The sequence below is a fragment of the Barbus barbus genome, assembly GCF_936440315.1.
Source record: "Barbus barbus genome assembly, chromosome: 39".
Lineage (NCBI taxonomy): Eukaryota > Metazoa > Chordata > Actinopteri > Cypriniformes > Cyprinidae > Barbus > Barbus barbus.
In genome coordinates, this window is record NC_136717.1 from 226,571 (window position 1) to 251,198 (window position 24,628).

The window sequence follows — 24,628 nt, forward strand, 5'->3', positions numbered from 1 at the left end:
TGAAAAGCATCACAGACCGATACAGAGCAAGTCCAAAACCAAAACTGCTTAGCTGCCTTTGCGTCAGAGTTCTGTCCAAATCTGAAACGTCAAGCTCAGACAGAGTAAGACTGGAAAATTATATGGGCTTTTTGAGAAAAGGAACTCGTACAGACTTTGCAGTTGTATAATATGCTCGTTTTTCACCCATAAAAAAATGATATTTGCTTCATTTTTTGCAAAGCCAATTGAAACCACCAAATTTCACTTCCTATAAAGATTTTCATGACACTGCATTTGCAACCATTTATCATGATAACCTTGAGTCAGTAAAAATGGACATAAACATGGCAAGTTTGAAAAAGAAGCAGAGACTATTCAAAGAGCTCAAGAGGACTCAGAACTACATGGAGCTTATGGGAAGATGCTTGGGCCCAAATCTGTCCAGAAGCAGAACTTGAGCACTTAGAATGTCTGGAGAGTAAAAAACAACAACCAATAGAAAAAGAAAGATGTCATACCCGATCTGTTACCAAATATTGGTGCTTCCACATTAGAAAACAGCCCATCTATGACAAAGAAAGATGTGATGGGTTTGCTGAGTTCTTTGAATGAGAAACAGTTACAGATCTTTTATAAAGTGCAGCAATGGTCTCTAGCCGAAGTACAAGGTGAAAACCCAGATCCATTTCATGTGTTCATATCTGGTCCTGGAGGTGTTGGAAAGCCACCACTGATTAACTCTTTCCCTGCCAAACACTGAATTTGTTTAGTGTTATACGCTAGGGGGCGCTATTACGCATCTCCTGAATGAGTCTAGAATCACTCGATCAAAAACACAAGCGAGGAAGACACAGTAATCTCATATGTAAACATATGCATATGAAAAATAATGCGATCATCAACACTAACCACATATAAATGAAAGCTGTCTAATGTTTCAGAGTGAAATGTGGATCCAGAAAGTGTTAAAGGCCTGTGAAGCTTTGGGAGACTGATGGAAGCCATCTACTGCAACTTTGCTTTGATAATATTACTGAATATGATCCAGATGGAGTATTTGATTTTCTCAGCTTTTTGCTCAAAATGTTGCTTTTTTTATGAAACCTACCTACATTCAAGCATGATAAAAAACTTTTTTTTTTTTAAAGTAGAGGGTCTGATCATTATTTTTATGTATTGCATGTTCATAAAACAAAATATTCTGGGGGCCATGCAATTTTAGTGAAAATCAGCAAAAACGCTGGCAGTGGCTGCAACTTTTTTCTAAAACGCTGGCGGGGAAAGAACTAAAGCAACCTATTATGAAAGCTCTCGCATTCTATCAAAGTTATCAGAAAACCCAGATGAGACACATGAGCTATTAACAGCTCCGACTGGTGTTGCTAGCTACAATATTAATACATAGCAGTTTCTGTAAAGGAACAAATGCTACATTGCGACACCAACCACTTGGAGATGAAAAAAATGATTCCTTGTGAAAAATGCAAATATTAATAAATGATGACTTGCCATCTAGGCCTCTTGAGAGCGCATGTACAAGACTGTCCCAGGTCTTAAAAACGCCTAAATGCAGTGCCCTTAACACACACTAAACACACTCCAGAGCGGTATTCAAGTGCAGGGATTTGCAAACTTTTTTGTCAGCCGAACCCCATTTTTATTTATAAATATTTTAATAATTGAATGGCACATTTGCATGTTTAATTTTAAAAACATTTATTTTTCATCAGTTTTAAAGTTTCAATAATATTTACATAGATATTATTATTGCACTCAACAAATTATAAAAAAATTCATATTACTGTAATTTATAATGAATACAATTTTTTCCACAATATTTTTTTTAATAAAGGGTTTCCCAAAAAGAGATTTTTATACAGTTAACATTTTACATTTATATGACATTTGTATAAACCTGTAACATTTCTTTGCAAAACGTTTTAATGTATTTTTATTAATTCACTAACGGTATACACTCGTAGGCATACCACGTATAGGGTGACCACCTGACAATAGATCTGTTGTGGGACAGTAGATGTGGTTTTGAGACTATGTATGTTATGCTATGTAAATACTGCGTTACATCTGTTGTCATATGTGCTTCTTTATGTTTCTGAGCGTGCAGAAGCAAGCGAGAGAACGCGCGTCCGTTTTGTGTGAGAGTGAAGAGGGTAGAGATTTGTCTCGCATTAATGCGCTCTGGACATTCGTCATTAAAATAACGCCATAGAAACCGCCTCAAACAAACTACTAAAATAAGAAGAAAGTTGTATAGATTTTTACTTGGTTAAAATGAATGTAGAATATCGTGTTTTTCTGTGTGCGCTCAACCATTTCCTTTGGTGGTGCTCACTTGATGAGGTCCGCACGTCCTTTGCGCGAAAACTAGGCCGCAAAAAGAATGAATAAAAAGATTTCTTAAAACGGCAAAAGAGAGTATGTACGTTTTCTTAATATGACAATTAAAAATCAACAGATTGAACAGATTTCTCAATATGCGACGTGCGAGACAAGGGGTGAAAATGCTATGAGCTAGGCCTACAACGCAAAGCGGGACGGGTGGTCACCCTAACCTTGTACCAACTCACGAACCCCCTGCAATTTCCTCACAAACCCCCAGGGGTTCGTGAACCCCACTTTGTGAAACCCTGGCTTGGTGTATCCCATCATTGCATTATGTTCTGGAAATAAATCGTGAGACTTTTTGCCAAGATCTTGCGAGAAGTCACAGAAACCTTTCCAGTGCAAGTTAAAGTCCACTTGAACCGGACGCTGCTGCGATTTCAGTATGGTGAAATATTTCCTACTGAAATAGCATACTGAATAGAGAGCAGGGTTTTATTCTTTCTTCCTGTCATCTCTCACTCGCTGCAAACTAACGGTTGGAGGTGTGTGGTTAAGTATATTCTACCCAAGCCATGGCCCAAACCATCAGACTGATGATATCAGAGAAGGAAAGCCATTCCAGAGCAAAAGCAAAGGATCACATTTTGATTAAAGATTACCAAGACAAACATTTTTTGTCCAGTGGATTAACTTCACTTTAAAGCTAGAAATGTGCGCTAACAATATAAATATTGAAAATTTAGATTTCATGCAGACTTTAAATATTTATAATGATTAGATATTACATATGATTTGGTAGGAAAACAAAGTGTTGCGTTGATTTTTTTTTGTACAACATTTGCAACTACTTTTTATCAAATGCAGACATGGTAATGTTTATATGGCACGATGCAACGCGACGTGTAAAAAGACGGTATAAATCATTATAATCCGTAATTATGTCCCCACTGGATGCAACAAATGCCTGGTTTATAGTGGGTTTTATTGTTTTTGTGTCGTCGCACCGGGACATGGCATCGCAATACGGTGAGGGGTGTAACATTTCCGTCTCACGCTTGAGGTATTCGGCCAATCACAGCGCACTGGATAGCTGGCCAATCAGAGCATTGGCCAAAGCGTCTGCCAAATGACTAAATGTTCTCAGAACGATGAGCTTTGTAGAAATCGACGTGTCTCAGAAAGGCGGGGCACAGAGGAGCAACAATAATGTACAGTATGTGGAAAATAATGTGTTTTTTGCTGGATTATTTGTTAAACAAAGAAATTTGTTTAATATGTTCAGTTGCTACAATAATTTAAACTTTCTAAACAGGATATTTTTTCTTATCCTTATCACAAAGTTTCCATCCTTTAGCTCTTAAAGCATTGCGTTTTATTCTTGAGAATCAGTGAACGTTTTCACCATTTTCAATAGTTATGTGTGAATCCATCGATTGTCCTCCGCATGAAAAGATGGATCTCAAAACCATACAGTCAGTGTTGTGAAGCAGCGGTTTTCAATCTGTGGGTCGCACAAAGCCACTTGGCGGCAGCTAAATGACACACACACAGTTCCTGGAGCGGGACGATATACAAAGATTAATTACGAATTGCGATATTGCTCAGTGCGATTTTCGAAACGCAAAGGCCAGGATTTAAAACATGCGTTGTGTGTTTTGAAGCGCGGGCGCGCACGAGTTGTAATAACAGTGAGGGTCTCAGAGCCATGGTTCATTATTAAAATGTTTCTCCGCATTATTAATGAGAAGATGCTTGCTCACTTCACTGCGCTGTGTTCTGCATGAGATTGCATACACCGGAAAATTCAAATGTTTATTTTGATTTTTACGCCTCTAGGGCCAGGCTTCAGGCCAATTTTGACTACTTGTCTAGGTGGGTCGTGGAATGGAAAAGTTTGGGAACCCCTGTTTTAAAGGATTCATATATGCAGGTGCTGGAAAACCAAAGAATCTGCAGGCCCAGGAGGATTTTTTCTGAAAAACAGTGGACGGTTTAAAGGTGCAGTAGGAGATGTCTGAAAATGCTAACTTTAGCCTGATAACACTGAAAGCGAACGTCCCACCCTCCCTGCAATCGCCGTCCAAAGCCACCACCTGAACGCACATATGCTCAAAGAGCAGAAAACCAGAGACAACATTAAATTACTACAATAGACTACATCAATGGTTTCCAATTACAGTCCACACGCCCTCCCCGCTCTGCACATTTCATATGTATATCTTATCACGTCTGACAATCGGAACACAGTTCATGCACGTAGCTCTCTTCTAACGAGCTGGTTATCTGAGCCGGATGTGTTAAAGAGTTAGTTCACCCCAAAATGAAAATTCTGTCATTAATTACTCACCCTCACATCGTTCCAAACCTGTAAGACCTTCGTTCATCTTCGGAACACAAATTAAGATGTTTTTGATGGAATCTGAGAGCTACCATTGACCCTCCATTGACAGCAACGCAACTTAAATGTTCCCAGGTCCAGAAACGTAGTAAAGACATCGGTGTCTCAGCTTCAGTTTTGTAACGCTACGAGAATACTTCTTTTTTGCGCAAAGAAAACAAAAATAACAATTTACTCAACCATTCTTCTCCCTCGAGTAACGTCTTCCGCCATATTAGAGAGTATCACAATAGAGCCCTGCGCGGGACTGTTTTCTTCATCCCGCTCCCGCCCGCGCCCGCCGAATTTCTGACCATTACCGCCCGCTCCCGCAACGTGTGTGTTACACTCCCGCCCGCACCCGCAATATGTATGTCCACTCCCGCCCGCGCCCGCAAAACTCTGAGAATTTATTCCCGCACGATAATAGAGATGCATTGATTTTGTGTCTTCTCCCGTCCCGCAGGAAAAAAAAAAAAAAGTATTGTATTGCTATTATTAAAGAGATTCATGTTTGTTCCTTTCCCTGACCTGCATGTATTCTGACGCACTGGTAGGGAAGATGAATATAGCCTGGGCTATCGGGGACATCTAAAACGCTTAGGCTACCGCGCGTTTCTTTAGACTTCAAGTACTTTGATTTTGTTGACAATGACATCATGTCGCTAGGTTACCTCCCGATCCCGCAGTGTTTTTTTTTAGCCGCCCATTCCCGCCCGCAGCAAAGTTCAAACCGCCCGCTCCCGCGAGATTTGCGTTGGGTCCCGCGGGACCCGGCGGGTCCCAATCCCAATGCAGCCCTCTATATCACAACGCATATGCACGCTTTCCCCTACGCGTAAACAACGCTTAACACGCAGATTCCGTTCATGTGCTTTCCGTAAAAAAACCGCTGATTACGTCAAATACTCTCTAAATGGCGGAAAATGTAACTCGGGGGAGAAGAATGGTAACATTTCAGTTTGTACGGCTTTCCTGTAGCTCAAATAGTAGAGCATGATGCTAGCAACGCCAAGGTCATGGGTTCGACTCCCAGGGAAAGCAGGAGCTGATAAAATGTAAAAACTGTAACTTGAATTCAATGTAAGTCGCTTTGGATAAAAGCGTCTGCTAAATGCATAAATGTAAAATGTACGGGAGTAACCCTTTAAATCAATTCAGAAGCGTTTTTGTGTGAAGAGTACTTTCAGGAACAGTCCCAGTTTATGGTGCTTTTTCACTGGAAATGCCCCTCTTTACAGTATATTTAAAACACCCCACAAAGACATCGCAGAAAAGCTGACCAACATATATGACAATGAGCAACACCTCTATATAATCTAAATAAAAGGGTGTCTACCTCAACCGCTTAAAATTTGAAAGTATAGCAAAGAAGATGGTTGGGTGTTCTCACTGCAGTAAACATGTTTCAAAAGAAAAAAAAAGTATAAAGAGATGTAGCATATAACAAACTATAATACAAATAAAAGTGATCATCAGGTGGACAATCCGATGAAGCTCACATTCAGCTGAAATGTGTCTTGGTTTCAAACAGATATACATTTTCTATTGTTATACAGTTTAACACAAGCTCTCACATTTACATGACTTTGCATATGCACGTATAAGCAATGTTTTTATTGCATTGATCACAATTAAACTGACTTTCTCCAGTGAATGCACAGATGATTGCTGAAATTACTCCTTTTTCTAAACCTTGTCACTCTAAGGAAAATGATGAATTCTTTCCAGAATGAGTTTGCAAATGCTGTTTCAGGCTTATGTGATATGGGAAACTCATGTCACACTGAACACACTTGTAAGGCTTCTCTCCAGTGTGAATTCGCATGTGAATCTTAAGATTTCCTTGAATTGTGAAGCTCTTTTCACACTGAACACACTTGTAAGGCTTCTCTCCAGTGTGAACTCTCATGTGCAGCTTAAGGTTTCCTTTAACCGTGAAGCTCCTTCCACACTGAGGGCAGGTGAAGGGCTTCTCTCCAGAGTGAATTCTTATGTGATACTCAAGGTTTACTCTGTATGTGAAACCCTTTCCACAGTGAGGACACAAGAAAGGCTTCTCTCCGATGTGAACTTTTACATGATTCTCAAGGTGATTCCTCTCTAAGAAGCTCTGTTCACACTGATGACACTTGTAAGGCTGCTCTCCAGTGTGAAGCCGCATGTGAATATGAAGATCTCTTTTAACCGTGAAGCTCTTTCCACACAGTTTGCAGGTGAAAGGCTTCTCTCCGGTGTGCACTCTCATGTGATCCTCCAGCTTCGCTCTGTTTGTGAAACTCATTCCACATTGATGGCACATGTAAGGCTTCTCCCCGATGTGAAGTTTTACATGATTCTCAAGGTGACTCCTGTCTGTGAAACTCCTTTCACACTGATGACATATAAAACATTCTTCTCCTGAGTGAATCCTCATGTGATGATTAAGGTATTCTCTACATCTGAAGCTCTTTCCACACTGATCACAAACAAATGGATCCTCTCCAGTGTGAACTCTCATGTGAGTCTTAAGATTTTCTTTTTGCATGAAGCTCTTCCCACACTCTTTGCAGGAGAAAGGTTTCTCTCCAGTGTGATTTATCATGTGGGTATTAAGGTCTCTTTTCTGTTTAAAACTCTTTCCACACTGAGAGCATATGAATGGCTTCTCTCCAGTGTGAACTCGCATGTGAGTCTTAAGATTTCCTTTTAGTAAGAAACTCTTTCCACACAGTTTGCAGGAGTAAGGCTTCTCTCCAGTGTGGATTTTCAAGTGGACTCTAAGGCTGTCTTTTCGACTGAAACTCTTTCCACAGTGTTGACAGGTGAAAGGGATCTCTCCAGTGTGAACACTCATCTGAACTTTAATGTTTCTGGTTTCTGTTTTATCAGTCTGTGAGTTACAAAAAGATGCTTCACCAGTCATTAAGTTTTTCTCTTCCATTTCATTCAGTTCTTGACTCTCTTCTTTCAGTGCCATCAGGTCTAAGGTAAAAAAAACAAAAACATGTTAACACCAGTTTAATGGCACAAAGGAACAGACATAAAAACATTTAGTCCTGTAATCTCAGAACCTCTTCTGTATACCCTTTACTTTTAAAGGGGACATAACACATACGGTTTCTGCCAATCTCAAGGTAATATTGTGGACCTACAGAGTAGTATTGCATCCTTCATATCGCCGAAGAGTCTTTAGTTTTATCAGATTTATCATACAGCTGTACCCCTTGTTTCCAAAAACAGTCGAGCTCCTGGAGGCATGCCATGGGTGGAGCTGCTAAAGATTTCCGTAATGGCAAGCTCACACTACACAATTGAAAGACTAGCTAAATCACTGTGTTGCTCACACTATGCAACAAGATTTCTTCTCATCTGTCGTCATCTTGTCATAGCTGCATGTGTACTACACAACACAACGCTGACGAGGTGCACACACTACAAAGCATTCAGTGAAGAGGCGTTCCCGACCATCAACAAAAATAAGTTTTCTCACATAAATTCTTGTTAGAAATTACAGCGATTATAGGCCATATCTTCAAGCATGGACGATCAACTGGCCCTTCAATTGATCTGTGCAGTTATTTTATCTGAAAAGAAGAAGAAACCACTACAAAAGAGAATATGGCAGAAACAATGGCTTGAAAGACGTGGACAACAAGGACTGTCAGTACTGCAGAAAGAGTTGGAAGTAATTAAACAGTACAATGAAACATGGTATTATATACACAATCTATGAATTTGTTCAATTTATTTCTAGTTAGTTGATTTGATTAATTTGTGGCTTTTCGTTTCTGTTCAGAAGGATGCATGATAAGACTGTTTATACCAAGGGTACCCAACCCTGTTCCTGGCGATCGATTATCCTGAAAAGTTTAGCTCTAATCAAACACACCTGAAGCAATAATTAAGGTCTTCAGGATCGCGTGAAAATTAAAAGCAGGTGTGTTTGATTAGAGTTGGAGCTAAACTTTGCAGGACAGTCGATCGCCAGGAACAGGGTTGGGCACCCCTGGTTTATACCATCTGCACTGTGATTGGCTGGATTAGTTACACAATGGCAAGGTGGATGATAATATCAAGTGGCGATAATATCAAACAGGTTTGAAAATATCGTAGCGTCTGTGATAGCTCGAGACAGGTTTGGATCATGTTGCTGACCTGCTCATACTTAACGAGCTTCGGCAACCAACGAGCACCGATTTGTTCATGATCCGCGGGTTTTGTCGCAGACTGTGGAAATCTGTCCGCGACAGCAAAATCCAGCCAAAAATCCTGTAGTGTGAGCCTGGCTTAACCCAGCACGTTGATGGACAAGGAATTCCGGCCTTTATGATGTAATACAGGGCAATACTCGAGAAAAAAACAACTTTTTGAAACTTTGGTCATGTTTAGCATAAGAATCCAACTCTTTAGCAGTGTAAATAAGTCAGAATGCATGAAACAGCATTAGACAGCCCAATTAACTTTCTTTAGGACGCATCCCAAATTAGTGTTGTCACGATACTGGAATTTCTAACTTCGATACGATACCTTGAAAAATATCGATATTCGATACCATTTTCGATACCACGGAGAAAAAAACTGCCACGATATTAAGGGGGTAATTTTTTTAATTTAAAGATAAACGTAACAAGTCGAGAACATGCGGTATATTTTACATGAACAAAAAAATGTCTTGAGGTACTGCATTCGTTGATTTATTTATTAATCTTTTATTAATCTTAGTTAAATGTTAATTGAAACTAACGTTTACTAATACATGTACTAATTAAAATCCAAAGTTCTATTTGTTGATATTCTCATTTGCTTCATAACCAAAATATTTCAAGATATAGGGCCCTATGAAATCCCTTTTATTTTCCCCAAATTCAGTTTTATTTTTTTCTACATTAAATTTTTTCCATTTAAATTTTTCTGGATTCCGTTTTTTTCCGTTTGAATTTTTCTGGACTTTTAATGGTCAAATTAAATGCTATTAATCTAAAAGCATGTCTAATTCATTAAAATCATGAAAATTATACAATTTAACATTTAATTTATTAAAAGTGTAACAAAAATGACACGTTTAGGGCCGTATGAAATGTTTTATTTTTTTCTCTCCTTATGTTTTATTGTTACCAAATTCTGTGTTTTAGCATGTCTATTATTTGAATGCATACAAACAATTTTTATTAATTTATATTTGAATTAATGAAAATTAAACATTTACATTTTTGGCAAATGAAGGGGATTTACTATTAAAATAATTAAAATATTTTGTGATTATGTCTTTTAAAAAAAATGAACAGTAGTAGTAAGTAGTAGTATTATGTACATTCTACTAAATAATAGTAATATAGCCTATTTCTGGCACACGGTCTTTAATAGGCTAAGTTAAACCGAACTTTTATTTTGACGGGTTGCCGTGAATACTTTTAAAGTTCTGTGTGTGTATGATATGACGCTAGTTTTACTCAAATTAAATGGTAAAATGCTGGTAAAGTGCTTTCAGATCAGTTCTGGAGATATTGTTGATGTATTTATGTCCTCATTGAGACGGCAGACGCTGAAATCACCGCGAGCGCCACATTAGTAAACACAACCGCACGTGCAGCACATTCACACAGAGACGCGCAAAACATGCAGGATTCATATTTAAATCCACTTTTGCAGCTTAATATTTACAGATACTAGTCCATATCGCGATTTGATTTAAGTGTAATTACCTACTTTTGATTAATTCATCCAAACTTTGACAAATTCCGTGACATTCCGCGTTAAACTGTAAATTCCGTGTTTATGACTGGATTCCGTGGCGTTCTCTGCATCGCGGAGATCATAGATCCCTACAGATAGCGCTCCTGCTGTGTTCTTTAACAACCAGAGCAGTCATCTTTCTATTCACTTCACTTTTGCTATTTAACCAGAGCGAAGGAGACGAGTGCGGTCACGTGTGGTGCTTGTCCACGCGTGACCGTAAATTTCCATGATTTAATATAGTATGTCCAATAAGACACCTTGTATACACAACTTGGTCATGCCTAGATTTAAAATAATAATTATCTTGTTCCTAGAACAGAATTTATTTCAAAAAGTTTGTTACTTGGACATTTCCACTTGCCATTTCTCCAATAAAATCTGTTTACTGGCTTCACATCAGAAGGTGGGATTTGGCATTCATTTACATTTTCTGTAAGGGTTTGTTTTGCAGCGTGTTCATTTCCAATAATTCCACTATCAGTCAAGTCTCCTTTATTGTCAATTCTTCCACATGTACAGCACATACATACAGAGAACTGAAATTGCGTTACTCTCAGACCCTTGGTGCATACAGTTAACATTTAAGACACTGACAGTAGACGTTCAAATACAGATAAATACAGTTTAAACATATGTACAAACAGCTATACAGATATACAATGAGGACATTGTAGAAAAATAAAGAAAGACATAGATAAAGTGGCACAAGGCACATGGCAGATAGAGTGCAAACCAGTTAAATAAAACAAAACTGTGCAGATATGTGTAGTGCAAGAAGAGCTTATCAGTCTGTTAAAGTGACAAGAGAATAGTCTTTTTATCAGACTATCCGAAGAGGTAGTTTGCAGTCAATGCTCGATGAAGTAGTGATCAGTCCAATGCTGCACAAGTGACAGGTGCTGGTCACAGTTTTTAAATGGATGGGGGGGGGGGGTGTAAGGTCCTGGGGATGTGGGAAGCTGGAGGGGGGGGGGGGGGGGGTCGTAGTATCAGAGTTCAGTGTTGTATGAGGTAAAAGTGGGGAGGGGGGGCAGGGACGGGAGGGAGTTCAGCTTCCTGACAGCCTGATGTATGAAGCTGTCCTTCAGTCTGCTGGTCCTCGCCTGGAGACTCCGCAGTCTCCTCCCTGATGGCAGCAGACTGAAGAAGCTGTGTGTCGGGTGGGTGGGATCGCCTGCAATGTGGAGGGCTTTGCGGGTGAGACGGGTGCTGTAGATGTCCTGGAGGAAGGGGAGAGAGACACCAACGATCTTCTCAGCTGCTCTCACTATGCGTTGAAGTGACTTGCGGCAGGATGCGTTGCAAGCGCCATACCACACAGTGATGCAGCTAGTTAGGATGCTCTCGATGGTGCCTCTGTAGAAGGTGTACATGATGGGGGCCGGGGCTCTGGCTCTTCTGAGTTTGTGGAGGAAGTAGAGACGCTGCTGTGCTTTCTTGGCCAGTGCTACAGTGTTGTTAGTCCAGGAGAGGTCCTCAGTGATGTGCACACCCAGGAACTTGGTGCTGCTCACTCTCTCCACAGTCGCACCGTTGATGGTCAGAGGGGCATGCTGAGTGTGTACTCTCCTGAAGTCAACAACAATCTCCTTCGTCTTCTCCACATTCAGAGATAGATTGTTGTCACTGCACCACCCGGCCAGGCGGCTCACCTCGCTCCTGTAGTTTGTCTCATTTCTGTTGCTAATGAGACCCACCACAGTCGTGTCATCCGCAAACTTAATGAAAAGGTTGGAGTTGTGTGACGGTTTGCAGTTGTGGGTCAGCAGAGTGAAGAGCAGGGGGCTCAGCACACATCCTTGGGGGGGCCCCAGTGTTCAGTGTGATGGTGCTGGATGTGTTACTGCCGACCCGTACTGCCTGAGGTCTCCCGGTCAGGAAGTCCAACAGCCAGTTGCACAGAGAGGTGTTGAGCCCCAGCTGGACCAGTTTGTGAGTGAGCTGTTGAGGGATGATTGTGTTGAATGCTGAAGTCTATGAACAGCATCCTGACGTATGAGTCTTTTTTGTCCAGATGTGTGAGGGCTGGGTGGAGGGCAGTGGCGATGGCATCAACGGTCGAGCGGTTGGACCTATATGCAAACTGGAAGGGGTCCAGGGAGGGGGGGGGCAGACTTGATGTGGTGCATAACTAGCCGTTCAAAGCACTTTATGAGAATAGGAGTGAGTGCTATTGGACGGTAGTCATTGAAGCAGGATGGAGATGACTTCTTCGGGACTGGAATGATGGTGGTAGCTTTGAAGCATGTGGGGACAACGGCCTGATTTAGCGAGATGTTGAAAATGTTTGTGAAGACATCAGTGAGTTCCACTGCACAGTCTCTCAGTACATGCCCAGGAATGTTGTCAGGACCCGGAGCTTTGCGTGAATTGATCCTGCTGAGGGATCTCCTCACACTGTCCAGGGACAGCGTCATCACCTGGTCGCCAGGAGGAGCAAAGAGAGCGAGCAAAGAAGGCATTCAGCTCGTTCAGCAGGGGGATGGTGCTGTCACAGGTCTGTGGTGGGGGCTTGTAGTCCGTAATGGTCTGTATCCCCTGCCACAGGCTCCGCGTGTCTCTGCTGTCGCTGAAACGATGGGCTATCCTCCTGGAGTACTGTCTCTTGGCCTCTCTGATGCCACGGAGAAAGGTTGGTCCTAGCTGTCTTCAGGCCCTCCTCATCTCCAGCTCTAAAGGCAGCGTTCCGAGCCTTCAGAAGTCTGTAGACCTCCCCTGTCAGCCACGGCTTCTGGTTGGCCCGGACAGTGATGGACTTTGTGACTGTTACATCATCAATGCATTTGGTGATGTAGGCAGTGACAGTCTCTGAGTACTCTTGGAGGTCTGTAGTGTTGTTGCGTGTGGCAGCCTGTTTAAACTTATTCCAGTCAGTGGTGTCAAAACAGTCTTGCCTCTGACGAACCTTCCGGCCACACTTGTATCTGTTTGTGTATTGGTTTGATGACTTTAACGAGCAGTCTGTATGCAGGCATTAGCAGGACAGTGATGTGGACCTGAGACCGAGGTCCTGCAGCTCTTCGGCGTGCGCGGAGTTTAACTCTAAAAATGTGATTCTGCCGACATCGAGCAGAAACTCACGATTGTATGCACGCTTAAAGACAGGTAAACGTGATGAAGATGTACAAAAACATTGCAACTTACAAGACAAAAAACACGATAACACTGTTCTGTCGGGACAGAGAGAAGCCGCTGCGTCTGTGTGCGCCGCCATGTTGTTTCAATATGTCCTGGACCCAATAAAACAATATCATAATTGAGCCACTGCAACTGATTTCCTTTGATAAATATGCCAACAATTATCAGATGATTTGTTTCCAAAGATTCCAGTGCTTGTAAACAGTATATTGAGTCAGTGAACACTATAGAGTTTCTTTCTTTTGCATCTTCAATATGATCTACAGCAAGTAATAGAACTCGGGCTCCTGCTGTAAAGATGGAACAGTAGTCTAGGATCCGAAAGTCATAAGCATAATGACAGTTTATTAATGCTGCAGATACATGGTTATCCATTTTTGACGCATCAGCGTATATAGGATTATGATTGGGAAAAAGGCTTATGTCAAAAACAGGTCAACTCCAAATTGGTATATAAATTTTCCATACTCCAAGGTGGAACGGGACAAAGGAGCTTCTAGTTTAGGTTGTCAAAATATATACCAAAGTTTTCTAAATGTGGTCTAATGCGCATTCCAAAAGGACTAATATAGAGCTAGGTCTGGTTTCATATAGATCAAGGGTGTCAAATGCAATACCTGAAGGGTCGGCGCCCTGCAGAGTTTAGATGCAACCCTAATTAAACACACCTGATCCAGCTAATCAAGTCCTTCAAGCTCAATTGAGAACTACATGGTTTGTATGTTGGAGCAGGGTTGGAACAAAACTCTGCAGGGCTGTGGCCCTCCAGGAACTTTGACAGCCCTGATATAGATGCATATATTATGGGGAAGACTGGATTGTGTAAATTTGTCTTAAATTGCATATTGGAGTAATAATTTCAGACGTCTGAACTGGAGAGGGGATTCATTTGCTTCTGCATTTGCTTCATGCATTTCTTTATTTTAACACTGTCCATTAACAACTAAATCCTAGCATTCAAAACAAGATAAATGGTGTATGCTTAATTTCATGATAAGGGTGTGATTAATTATGATAAAAAATGTTAATCGAGTGACAGCATAATATATACATAGTTTAATGCAGCTCAAAAGTAGATAATGTTATAATGTTTAAATAAAAATTGGAATGTAGAAATATGAAACATGAAAACAACAATTTTAAATATGAAAATAAAACCGCCAGTAGGTGGAGGCAAGTAATTTATTCAGTCTTCAAAATGGAGATTCTTTCAGTAAAAAACAGTTGCTTGAAACAGTTCAGCGTTCGCTTTGTTTGAAGCTATTTGTGTTGGTGAAATAAAGCAACAATAGACAGTATTGTGTCTAAAACATTAGTAACTTAAACTTTATTTAACTGCTGTACAAGACAAAGATTTGCAACAGTGGTAATAGGCTATTCAGGGAGACAGGAGTCTTGTTCACATGACATTGATTTTTATATCGTATATAATAAACATGTAAATCAGGAACATATCTCGAATGTTGGAGGCATTTTCATAATTTGTTACACATCTTTTAATCACACTTGCTCTGTTGCCTGAATGCATGAAGAGCAGCTGATAACGGTGTGAACAGTGACTGTTGCTCAGTGTAGATGCATTTTGGGAGCTGTAGTTTTTATTCAGATTGTTTCATATTGTAATTTCTGTCTGGGTCTTGCTCTTGTGCTGATGAACTGCCTTCAGCAGCTAGTCTTTGAACAGGAAGCCAGAAGCAGGTCGGTGTTTTCCCAGTGCTAGCCCACTGCATTGGCTCCCAGTTAATCTGCAATTTAAGCTTTTAATGTTTGTTTTTAAGGCCTTGCATGGACTAGCTTCTAAATATGTTTCAGATTTTCTTCTTCAGGTTTATCAGACAAGGTCAACGCAAACATTAAATGTATTTTAAAGGTTGCCGAATCTAATCTAAAGAGAACCATGCTTTCTCTGTTGCTGCACCTGTCCTCTGGAGATATACTGAGCTAACAGATGATTGTTTGTCTTCTGGTTTAATGGTGTAGTTTGGTTTGGTGTTTATGCTGAAAGTGTTGATTTGGCTAACTCGTGTTGTTTTTAAATGTGCCACACAAATAAACTGAATGAACCACACAAAAAGGTGACAAACATAAAAACTGCATTTCCTTCTCAAAAGGAGAACAGTTTTGTCAAGTCTTATTTCAGTTTAAATGTCATTATTTTTTCAGGAGTAAAGGTGTTTTGGTTAGTATGCCTTGTACAAGTTTGCAAAGAACTGAAATGGTTTCCGATCGAGTGCAAATTTTCTCGGGAAAACGCAAAATCATTGACTTATAATGTTTCCACCACCATGGCTCTGTAAAACAGAAATAAAGAAATGAATGACCGAAGAAACCAACCTGTTTGTGTCTCAGTATCTTCATGTTTGACTTCATTCTTCACGTCTCCACTCTCCTCTATAATATACATCATCTCTGTTTGTTGTTCTTCAGTATCTTCTTGTTTGAAATCTTCTTCAATCTTCAGGTCTTCACTCTCTACTTTAATAAACGCCATCTTTATAACCGTGTGCTTCAGCAGGAGTTTTTCTGTGTGTTTAAGATGAGAATAATTAACAGACAGATCTCAATCAGCTCCCTAGTTCAGTAGTCAGCACACTAGTTCAGTAGTCAGCGCACTAGTTCAGGAGTCAGCGCACTAGTTCAGTAGTCAGCCGCTAGTTCAGGAGTCAGCGCACTAGTTCAGAAGTCAGCCGCTAGTTCAGTAGTGAGCTCCCTAGTTCAGAAGTCAGCGCACTAGTCCAGCAGTCAGCGCACTAGTTCAGGAGTCAGCACACAAGTTCAGAAGTCAGCGCACTAGTCCAGCAGTCAGCGCACTAGTTCAGGAGTCAGCGCACTAGTTCAGGAGTCAGCGCACTAGTTCAGAAGTCAGCGCACTAGTTCAGGAGTCAGCGCACAAGTTCAGAAGTCAGCGCACTAGTCCAGCAGTCAGCGCACTAGTTCAGGAGTCAACACACTAGTTCAGTAGTCAGCACACAAGTTCAGAAGTCAGCGCACTAGTCCAGCAGTCAGCGCACTAGTTCAGGAGTCAGCGCACTAGTTCACGAGTCAGCACATAAGTTCAGCAGTCAGCGCACTAGTTCAGCAGTCAGCGCACTAGTTCAGGAGTCAGCGCACTAGTTCAGGAGTCAGCGCACTAGTTCAGGAGTCAGCGCACTAGTTCAGGAGTCAGCACATAAGTTCAGCAGTCAGCGCACTAGTTCAGCAGTCAGCGCACTAGTTCAGGAGTCAGCACATAAGTTCAGCAGTCAGCGCACTAGTTCAGCAGTCAGCGCACTAGTTCAGGAGTCAGCGCACTAGTTCAGGAGTCAGCGCACTAGTTCAGGAGTCAGCGCACTAGTTCAGGAGTCAGCACATAAGTTCAGCAGTCAGCGCACTAGTTCAGCAGTCAGCGCACTAGTTCAGGAGTCAGCGCACTAGTTCAGGAGTCAGCGCACTAGTTCAGGAGTCAGCGCACTAGTTCAGGAGTCAGCGCACTAGTTCAGGAGTCAGCGCACTAGTTCAGCAGTCGGCGCACTAGTTCAAGTTCAGGAGTCAGCGCACTAGTTCAGCAGTCAGCGCACTAGTTCAGGAGTCAGCGCACTAGTTCAGGAGTCAGCGCACTAGTTCAGAAGTCAGCGCACTAGTCCAGCAGTCAGCGCACTAGTTCAGGAGTCAGCGCACTAGTTCAGGAGTCAGCGCACTAGTTCAGTAGTCAGCGCACTAGTTCAGAAGTCAGCGCACTAGTTCAGGAGTCAGCGCACTAGTTCAGTAGTCAGCGCACTAGTTCAGGAGTCAGCGCACTAGTTCAGGAATCAGCGCACTAGTTCAGGAGTCAGCACATAAGTTCAGCAGTCAGCGCACTAGTTCAGCAGTCAGCGCACTAGTTCAGGAGTCAGCGCACTAGTTCAGGAGTCAGCGCACTAGTTCAGGAGTCAGCGCACTAGTTCAGGAGTCAGCGCACTAGTTCAGGAGTCAGCGCACTAGTTCAGGAGTCAGCACATAAGTTCAGTAGTCAGCGCACTAGTTCAGGAGTCAGCGCACTAGTTCAGGAATCAGCGCACTAGTTCAGGAGTCAGCACATAAGTTCAGCAGTCAGCGCACTAGTTCAGCAGTCAGCGCACTAGTTCAGGAGTCAGCGCACTAGTTCAGGAGTCAGCACATAAGTTCAGTAGTCAGCGCACTAGTTCAGGAGTCAGCGCACTAGTTCAGGAATCAGCGCACTAGTTCAGGAGTCAGCACATAAGTTCAGCAGTCAGCGCACTAGTTCAGCAGTCAGCGCACTAGTTCAGGAGTCAGCGCACTAGTTCAGGAGTCAGCGAACTAGTTCAGTAGTCAGCGCACTAGTAAGGGAGTCAGTGCACTAGTTCAGTAGTCAGCGCACTAGTAAGGGAGTCAGCGCACTAGTTCAGTAGTCAGCGCACTAGTAAGGGAGTTAGCGCACTAGTTCAGTAGTCGGCGCACTAGTAAGGGAGTTAGCGCACTAGTTCAGTAGTCCGCGCACTAGTAAGGGAGTTAGCGCACTAGTAAGGGAGTTAGCGCACTAGTTCAGTAGTCCGCGCACTAGTAAGGGAGTTAGCGCACTAGTAAGGGAGTTAACGCACTAGTTCAGTAGTCAGCGCATTAGTAAGGGAGTTAGCGCACTAGTAAGGGAGTTAACGCACTAGTTCAGTAGTCAGCGCACTAGTAAGGGAGTTAGCGCACTAGTAAGGGAGTTAGCGCACTAGTTCAGTAGTCCGCGCACTAGTAAGGGAGTTAGCGCACTAGTAAGGGAGTTAACGCACTAGTTCAGTAGTCAGCGCACTAGTAAGGGAGTGACTCGTGACTTTTCTGTCACTCGCGTTTGGAGGCGCTTAACTTATTAAAAAAATGTCCATTAATGTGATTAGACACATAATAACGTTACACTCAAAGATATTTATTCCATTTCTGAGTTCTCTATCTAAATGTATGAACTGGTTTTGTTGATTTAAACACTGCAAAGGATTAAAAACACGAACCTGAGCAGAATCGCGCAGCCTTATGACGTCACACCGCCACACCACAATAAAAGTCCTGTTCAGACGAAATGGTTCACAGAAAACACATCAAATGATCAGATTTGTCTCAACCACAGATTCACAAAGCTATCAAAAGTTGGCTTATTTCAAAATATAATTATAATATAAAATAATAATAATAAATAATATAATAAAAATTATAATAATGTAAAATATAATTACTGAACGTTTGTGATATTCTCAATCATGAATAAGGTATCTAGTTCTTCATATTACACAGGGCTGGAAAGAACTGTATAATATTTCAAACTCATTAAGAATATGTGGTTAAAAATGAAGTTTGTGGTTGCAGAAAGATCTGGCTACAACTGTATCCCCATCATGATAAATCTTATTTCATCTCGAGAGCAACTCTGTTTTGTTAAAGTGCATTATATTAAGTGACTGTGACTGTAAAGGATTATATTGATATATAACAATTGATTTTTTTTTTAACTGTCTCAGTGGGGAAGTAATGGTAATTACATTGTTAATTACTGATAATTACTGATCTCTTAAGCTCCCAGATTCACAAACATGAAATCAAACATAATTTTACTCCTCTATGGAATAACAGATGCATAGGGAAAAGTAACACATCTGCCGTATATAAGGCCCTCATCTATAAATACACTAAAATCCCCAGCAACATTCATATTTATAAACATGCTTTTCTGAGCAACATTTCATAAACGAGGCCCAGGAAAACTCCTTTTTTTGGTTTCTTTTCACTTAATGAATGCTTAACATGCGTCCTCCTGGGACCGTTCGCTGTGGGCAGTGAGTAATAGTGAGTAATAGTGAGTAATAGTGAGTAAGGCATGCCAGAGCTAAAATATCCCTTGTTTGGTCCTCCAGCAGAGCCAGAGCAACCGAGATAAAAGTCAAGTCAAGTCAATATTATTTGTATAGCGCTTTTAACAGACAGAAGCAGCCCACCAGTGCGGAAGACAGAGAGTTGAGCGAAACTGGACTGACAGGCATTTCAGTGACTGAACCTGGACTAGCAGACAGTTCAAAATCAGGCTCTTTGGTCAAAACGGGACGGACAGAGAGTTTAAACAGACTCCTTGACTGAGACAGGATGGGTGGACAGTTCATTAATGGTTTCTTTGGCAATGACAGGGGTAACAGGACAGACATAGGGTGCATTTATAGTTTCTGATTTCATGCCAGGCAGGGTTAAGAGTTCACAAACGGCCCCTAGAGATGCAACGCAACAGTCAGGAAGTTCACACATAACCTCCTCAGTTGTGACTGACGGGACTGGTAGTTCAAAGGTCGAACTACCTTCTTTGTGAATATAATGTTCTCAATAATAATAATAAATATAGGTCGAGCTACAGCTAGCTGACCTACAGCCTTCTAGCTAGTTTAAAAGGTTTTTGACTTTTTTATTTGTCCAACCGGACAAACATCCTGATTAAAACTTAAGTGACAAAAAAATAACCAGCAAAGCATCGAAACGAAAGAATGAGACTTCTGATTTTAATAATTCAATGTAAACCACGATTGATAATAGAATGGTATTTCTGGTATCAGTCACGCTGCCCGTCTCTTTGTGAGAGACTTCAAAACCAATGAGCATAACAGCACACACAGAAACTCTGAAGAAACACACCGAGGTCAAAATTATAAATATGTAGTTATTTAAAACATGATATAGTAACACACCAAGGGAGCTATTTCACTAATTCTCACGATTGCTAATGTTACATTGATTTTAGTTCATTAACAATTCAAGTTAGTTAGTCTAGTAGTTAAGTTACTTACAATTTAGACACAATATTTAATATTTTGATCTGTTCCACCAACAAAATAGTTCCAATCAAGGATCTCTGCAGAAGTACAGTATTAGCACATTCTCCAAGTAACACTGGCAGCGTTTTGTTCCTGAATGATTCAGTGTTTCGAATGAATCCGTTCAATAAATGACTCAGTAAGCCCTTTCACACATACAGACTTTTCCGGAAAATTACCGGTAAATTGCCGTAAAGAGATCATGTGTGAACAGGACCTTTTCAAAAATACCGGCAAATTCGTTCTGGCAATTTACCGGTATGAGAAGTTGTAACATTACCAGTAAATTGCCGGAATTCTGCTGTGTGTGAACGCAGAAGGAAAATTACCGGTATGAGCACGTACGAGTTCAGAACGCGCTGACGTAAGACTCTACTCCGGGCCAATCATAACACACTGACACAGATGACGCATTCACTCCACACTTTCCCATGTATCCGCCCATGTCCGTCGCACAGACCGCTGCATTTGTGTAAACATAACTGTTTTTTTTTTAACTGTTCACATTTACTTAAGAAAAAACCTGGATACTCGCCAGGACGGCCATTTTTGCGTAATTTTGTGTGTGTTTGGCCACTTAAGACCAGGACGTACACTCAAACAATAGACTTTACTGAAGGCAGGACAAGGCAAACTCACAGACAAGAAACACCGAGGGGTAACGAGTAGACCAGCCCACATTACACTGAACAGACAGGACTATAAATACACAGGTAAATCATAGATAATGAGACGAACACGGCTGGACAAGCCTTAACTAATAATCACATCAGACAAGGACAGGAAACAAACCAAATATGGGCACGGAAACACAACACACACAACCGAGGTCTGACACTGACCGCTTAACGTGTAATTCAATGATTTTATCAACAAGGGGCAGACGGTTTTACGACGAGACTGAGCGTTGAAGTTTTACAGAGACACACCCAAAGTGACATTCTCATAACCTCCCGTCTCTCTCCAGCACGCCAAGAAACGCACCTTTTCTTCTCTTTGGCAGAACAAATCAAACCTTTATAAAGTATTCCAAAAGGACAAATAATAATTGCTGCTGCTATTTAAAGCAGAATAATCAAAGATAATATATATTCAGGTTGTATTTGATGTCATTTATAAGCTTGTGTTGTATTGGAACCTATGGTAGTTTTGTAATGATGTATAATCTTACCCTGTAAACAGGTCACTAGGGCTTAGTTTCATATGCTTGCTGTGATTATTTAGAATGTAGGATGTTTTCATCGATGCCTTAACCATGTAGTATATCAAATTAAGGTATGTGCTTCATGAATGCCAAATACCTAATGTTTGATGTTGAACGAAAGCCGATTTCATTGGCAAGAAGTTGGTGTGCATGAAAGTTAACTTTTAGCATCATAACGTATGATTACAACACGTATAGAAATCTGCTTTCGATATTTCCTTCATGTGACAAAATAACTAAGCAGATAATGTATGCACGGAAAGAAGCCGTGCGGGCGGGCCTCGGCCCCACAGGAAGAATCTGATTGGGAGAAGCCTCTATACTGAAATCAGCCCGCTAGAAACGGATCCCCAGCTCTGCTAGTTTTTGGGGTTTTGGACACTGCTTGAAAACTTTGGCTTCATCCCTGATCGCGCTGCGAAGCGCTCACCGACTAACACCCGGCTGATCACCCAGACCCAAACCACTTCATCAAAGTCCTGAACAAAGAAACTCTAACACCTGAAGCCAAGAACTCTGAAGAATTTCAAAGCGTCGCCACTCTTGCATCACCAGGAAACCAACCAATCACGTTAAGGTTTCCCCAGTGACATCACGCAACGACGACTTCAGCAGCCAATCTGCAGCCTGGGATGCAGCCAACTGATTTTAACGCTCGCTGGTCGACCGTTGATAAAGTATTAATGAGACGTTTTGATTAATATCAATTAATCAAGTCAATAACGAATCCTTACGATTTGATTCCCTAAAAGCTGAAATAATAGCTTGAATTAAAATAAAAAGGCTTAAATGCATTACAATAGGGAAGTGGTAGCTGTTGCCATTCTGGCAGGAAAGCTGTTTTTGGAAGCAGAGGAGGCGAAAAATATAAGGCATGTTGCCCGTCAGAGACGCTCGAGCCGGGAGGCGTTGCCTCAGTAAGCAAACTTGTCACTTAATTTAATGCCTAGTTTATTCACCGAATTGTTTGATATGTCCCCACAAATATATGGAATAACAAAAACAATAAGTACTACAGTGGCCACATGCCCAGTAGATGGCAGCCGAACCCCCTGATGTAAATTATTTGAAGTCTTAGAGTTTAGTTTAATATTTCAATAATTGATCAACATATTTGCATATTTCCAGTTCTCTGATCTTAGGTACTCATCACATGACATGCAAGTAAACAAATAAATATTTTTAGTAAGACAGTATTCTTTTTTTGTTTATTATTCACATTTTACAGATTGAATTATTAGCCTTCAATAAACGCAGAAACCCCGATATAGGATACCCGTTGTGAAGTGTTACTCTTTCAAGTGAAAAACAGAGAAGTAAAGCATTGAAAACCATAGATTTATTTTTTGAAACTGTGAAAACAATAAAGATACATTTCATATTTAAAGGGTGGTCATTAAACATTACCATTTTATTTCCAGGAAAAAAAGAACACATTCAAAATTATGCATCAATACTATCAATTTCTCTTTATTTTTCTGAAGAGGACACGGTGGCTTCATTGAGACACCGCAGGTCAACAACTGGGCTGTTGAGTCGGGTGCTGCCAAGAATAAAAGGTCATGAGATTGAGGTGCTCGTTCTACTGGACTGGGCTGGCATGTGGAGCATCTTACCGTGTCAGCTCACAAACATTTGCAGTGCCTACATCCACAGTATGCAGGTTGAGCATAATGTGACTGAGAAACGTTCCCTGGGCCACAGGAGAAAGAGGAGCTTGGAAGAGGCTTCGTCTGTATGGCAGGGCACAATGCCTTCAAGAAAGCTGCTGGTGCCATATTAGGATTCGACAACAGAAACAGTGCTGTATCAACAGAAAGCTGTTTCCATCAATTATACTCCAGGGCATCTGGGACAGTACAGGGAAATTCCTCGACATTTATGTAGGCACCCCAGGATCCGTCCATGATGCTCTGGTCCTTCGAAGATGTCCAATGTATAAGGAGTCCCTTTATCCACCAAAAGAGTGCTTCCTTCTTGGAGATGGGGGCTATCCATGTCTGCAACGTCCTGTCACCATAATCACCCCATACAGACAACCTGTGGCTGGTCAGTAGGTCTACATAGTTATAACATTACATCAGTGTCTTTACTTAATTCTGATAAATATAGTGACAGTTGCATTTTCAATGTCATTGAAGTTTAGTGAATAAACATGGTGGATTGATCTTGACCCTAACTGACCTGTTGTCACTGACTGAACCACCAGGTCGTGTTGAAAGCCACATGCCAAGGCTACGTGTATCATTGAGCTATAGAACTTCTTCAAACCAAAATATACTTTTTAATGAACTTTTATTACAATTTATTGAAAGTTTCTCAAAGAGAGCAAGGTAACGCTCAGCCCTCTCTTCTTCTTTTGCAGCTTTTCAGCAAGACTCAAACACATTCTTACCTTGTATTTCTCCATTAAATCGGTCCATTTAGTCTTGGCCTGTTTAGGCTGTATCAATGAGTATCAGATCAGTTATTGCATATTTGATCAAAATCATTTCCTTCTATTCCGTTCTATTTATCCGTGTTTTATATATAGCCTAAGTAATGTTGTCCAGTGGCTTGCATTATTTCATTTTATTTTACTTTTTTAAGGCAATAGAGTTTTTGGTAACACTTTACAAAGCAACAATTTTTAAAGTGTCATTTGTTAATGCATTATTTAACATGAACTAACAGAGCTATTATTATTATTATTAAGTTAAAAATGAATCTAGTGTTCTTTTGCAAAGCCGTGAATGCTACCCCAGAGCAAACAGAACAGACGAGGACTAACAACTGAATATGGTGTCATATTTTTGCCTTCAGTGAACTATATTCTTTTTTATTATACAAAAATTGCTCATATAAAAGAGATAATCAGATAAAAGACCAAAACATTTCTTATAGAAGATGAATTTGTTACTTTTCACAATGCATCTGTTATTCCACAGAGGGCTATTGTGAGGAGTAAAATCATGTTTGTAAATCTATTTATTCTGTGGATTAATTCTTAATCACTTGAAGATGTTTTCTGTGTGTAAACTCATTATTTCGAGCGGGACTTTTATTTTGGCG

General features: G+C 40.9%; 1 protein-coding gene across 1 annotated transcript; it reads right to left on the reverse strand.

Annotated features, from left to right (window-relative positions):
* Nucleotides 1-5,876: 5,876 nt before the first annotated feature.
* On the reverse strand, nucleotides 5,877-18,582 carry LOC306858245 (uncharacterized protein). Its single transcript, XM_079398678.1, has 3 exons — nucleotides 18,535-18,582; nucleotides 15,896-16,084; nucleotides 5,877-7,669 (listed from the first exon to the last, which is right to left on the reverse strand). The coding sequence occupies exons 2-3, from the start codon at nucleotides 16,050-16,052 to the stop codon at nucleotides 6,405-6,407; spliced, it is 1,422 nt and encodes a 473-aa protein (XP_079254804.1). The 5' UTR covers nucleotides 16,053-16,084; nucleotides 18,535-18,582; the 3' UTR covers nucleotides 5,877-6,404.
* Nucleotides 18,583-24,628: the final 6,046 nt, after the last annotated feature.

What these genes read in the sequence shown, in the direction of transcription:
- LOC306858245 (XM_079398678.1), bottom strand. Translation starts at nt 16,052, where the DNA reads ATGGCGTTTATTAAAGTAGAGAGTGAAGACCTGAAGATTGAAGAAGAT. An exon ending in AGATACTGAGACACAAACAG is followed by an intron (nt 7,670 to 15,895) that starts GTTGGTTTCTTC and finishes TTTTTACCTTAG; the next exon opens with ACCTGATGGCACTGAAAGAA.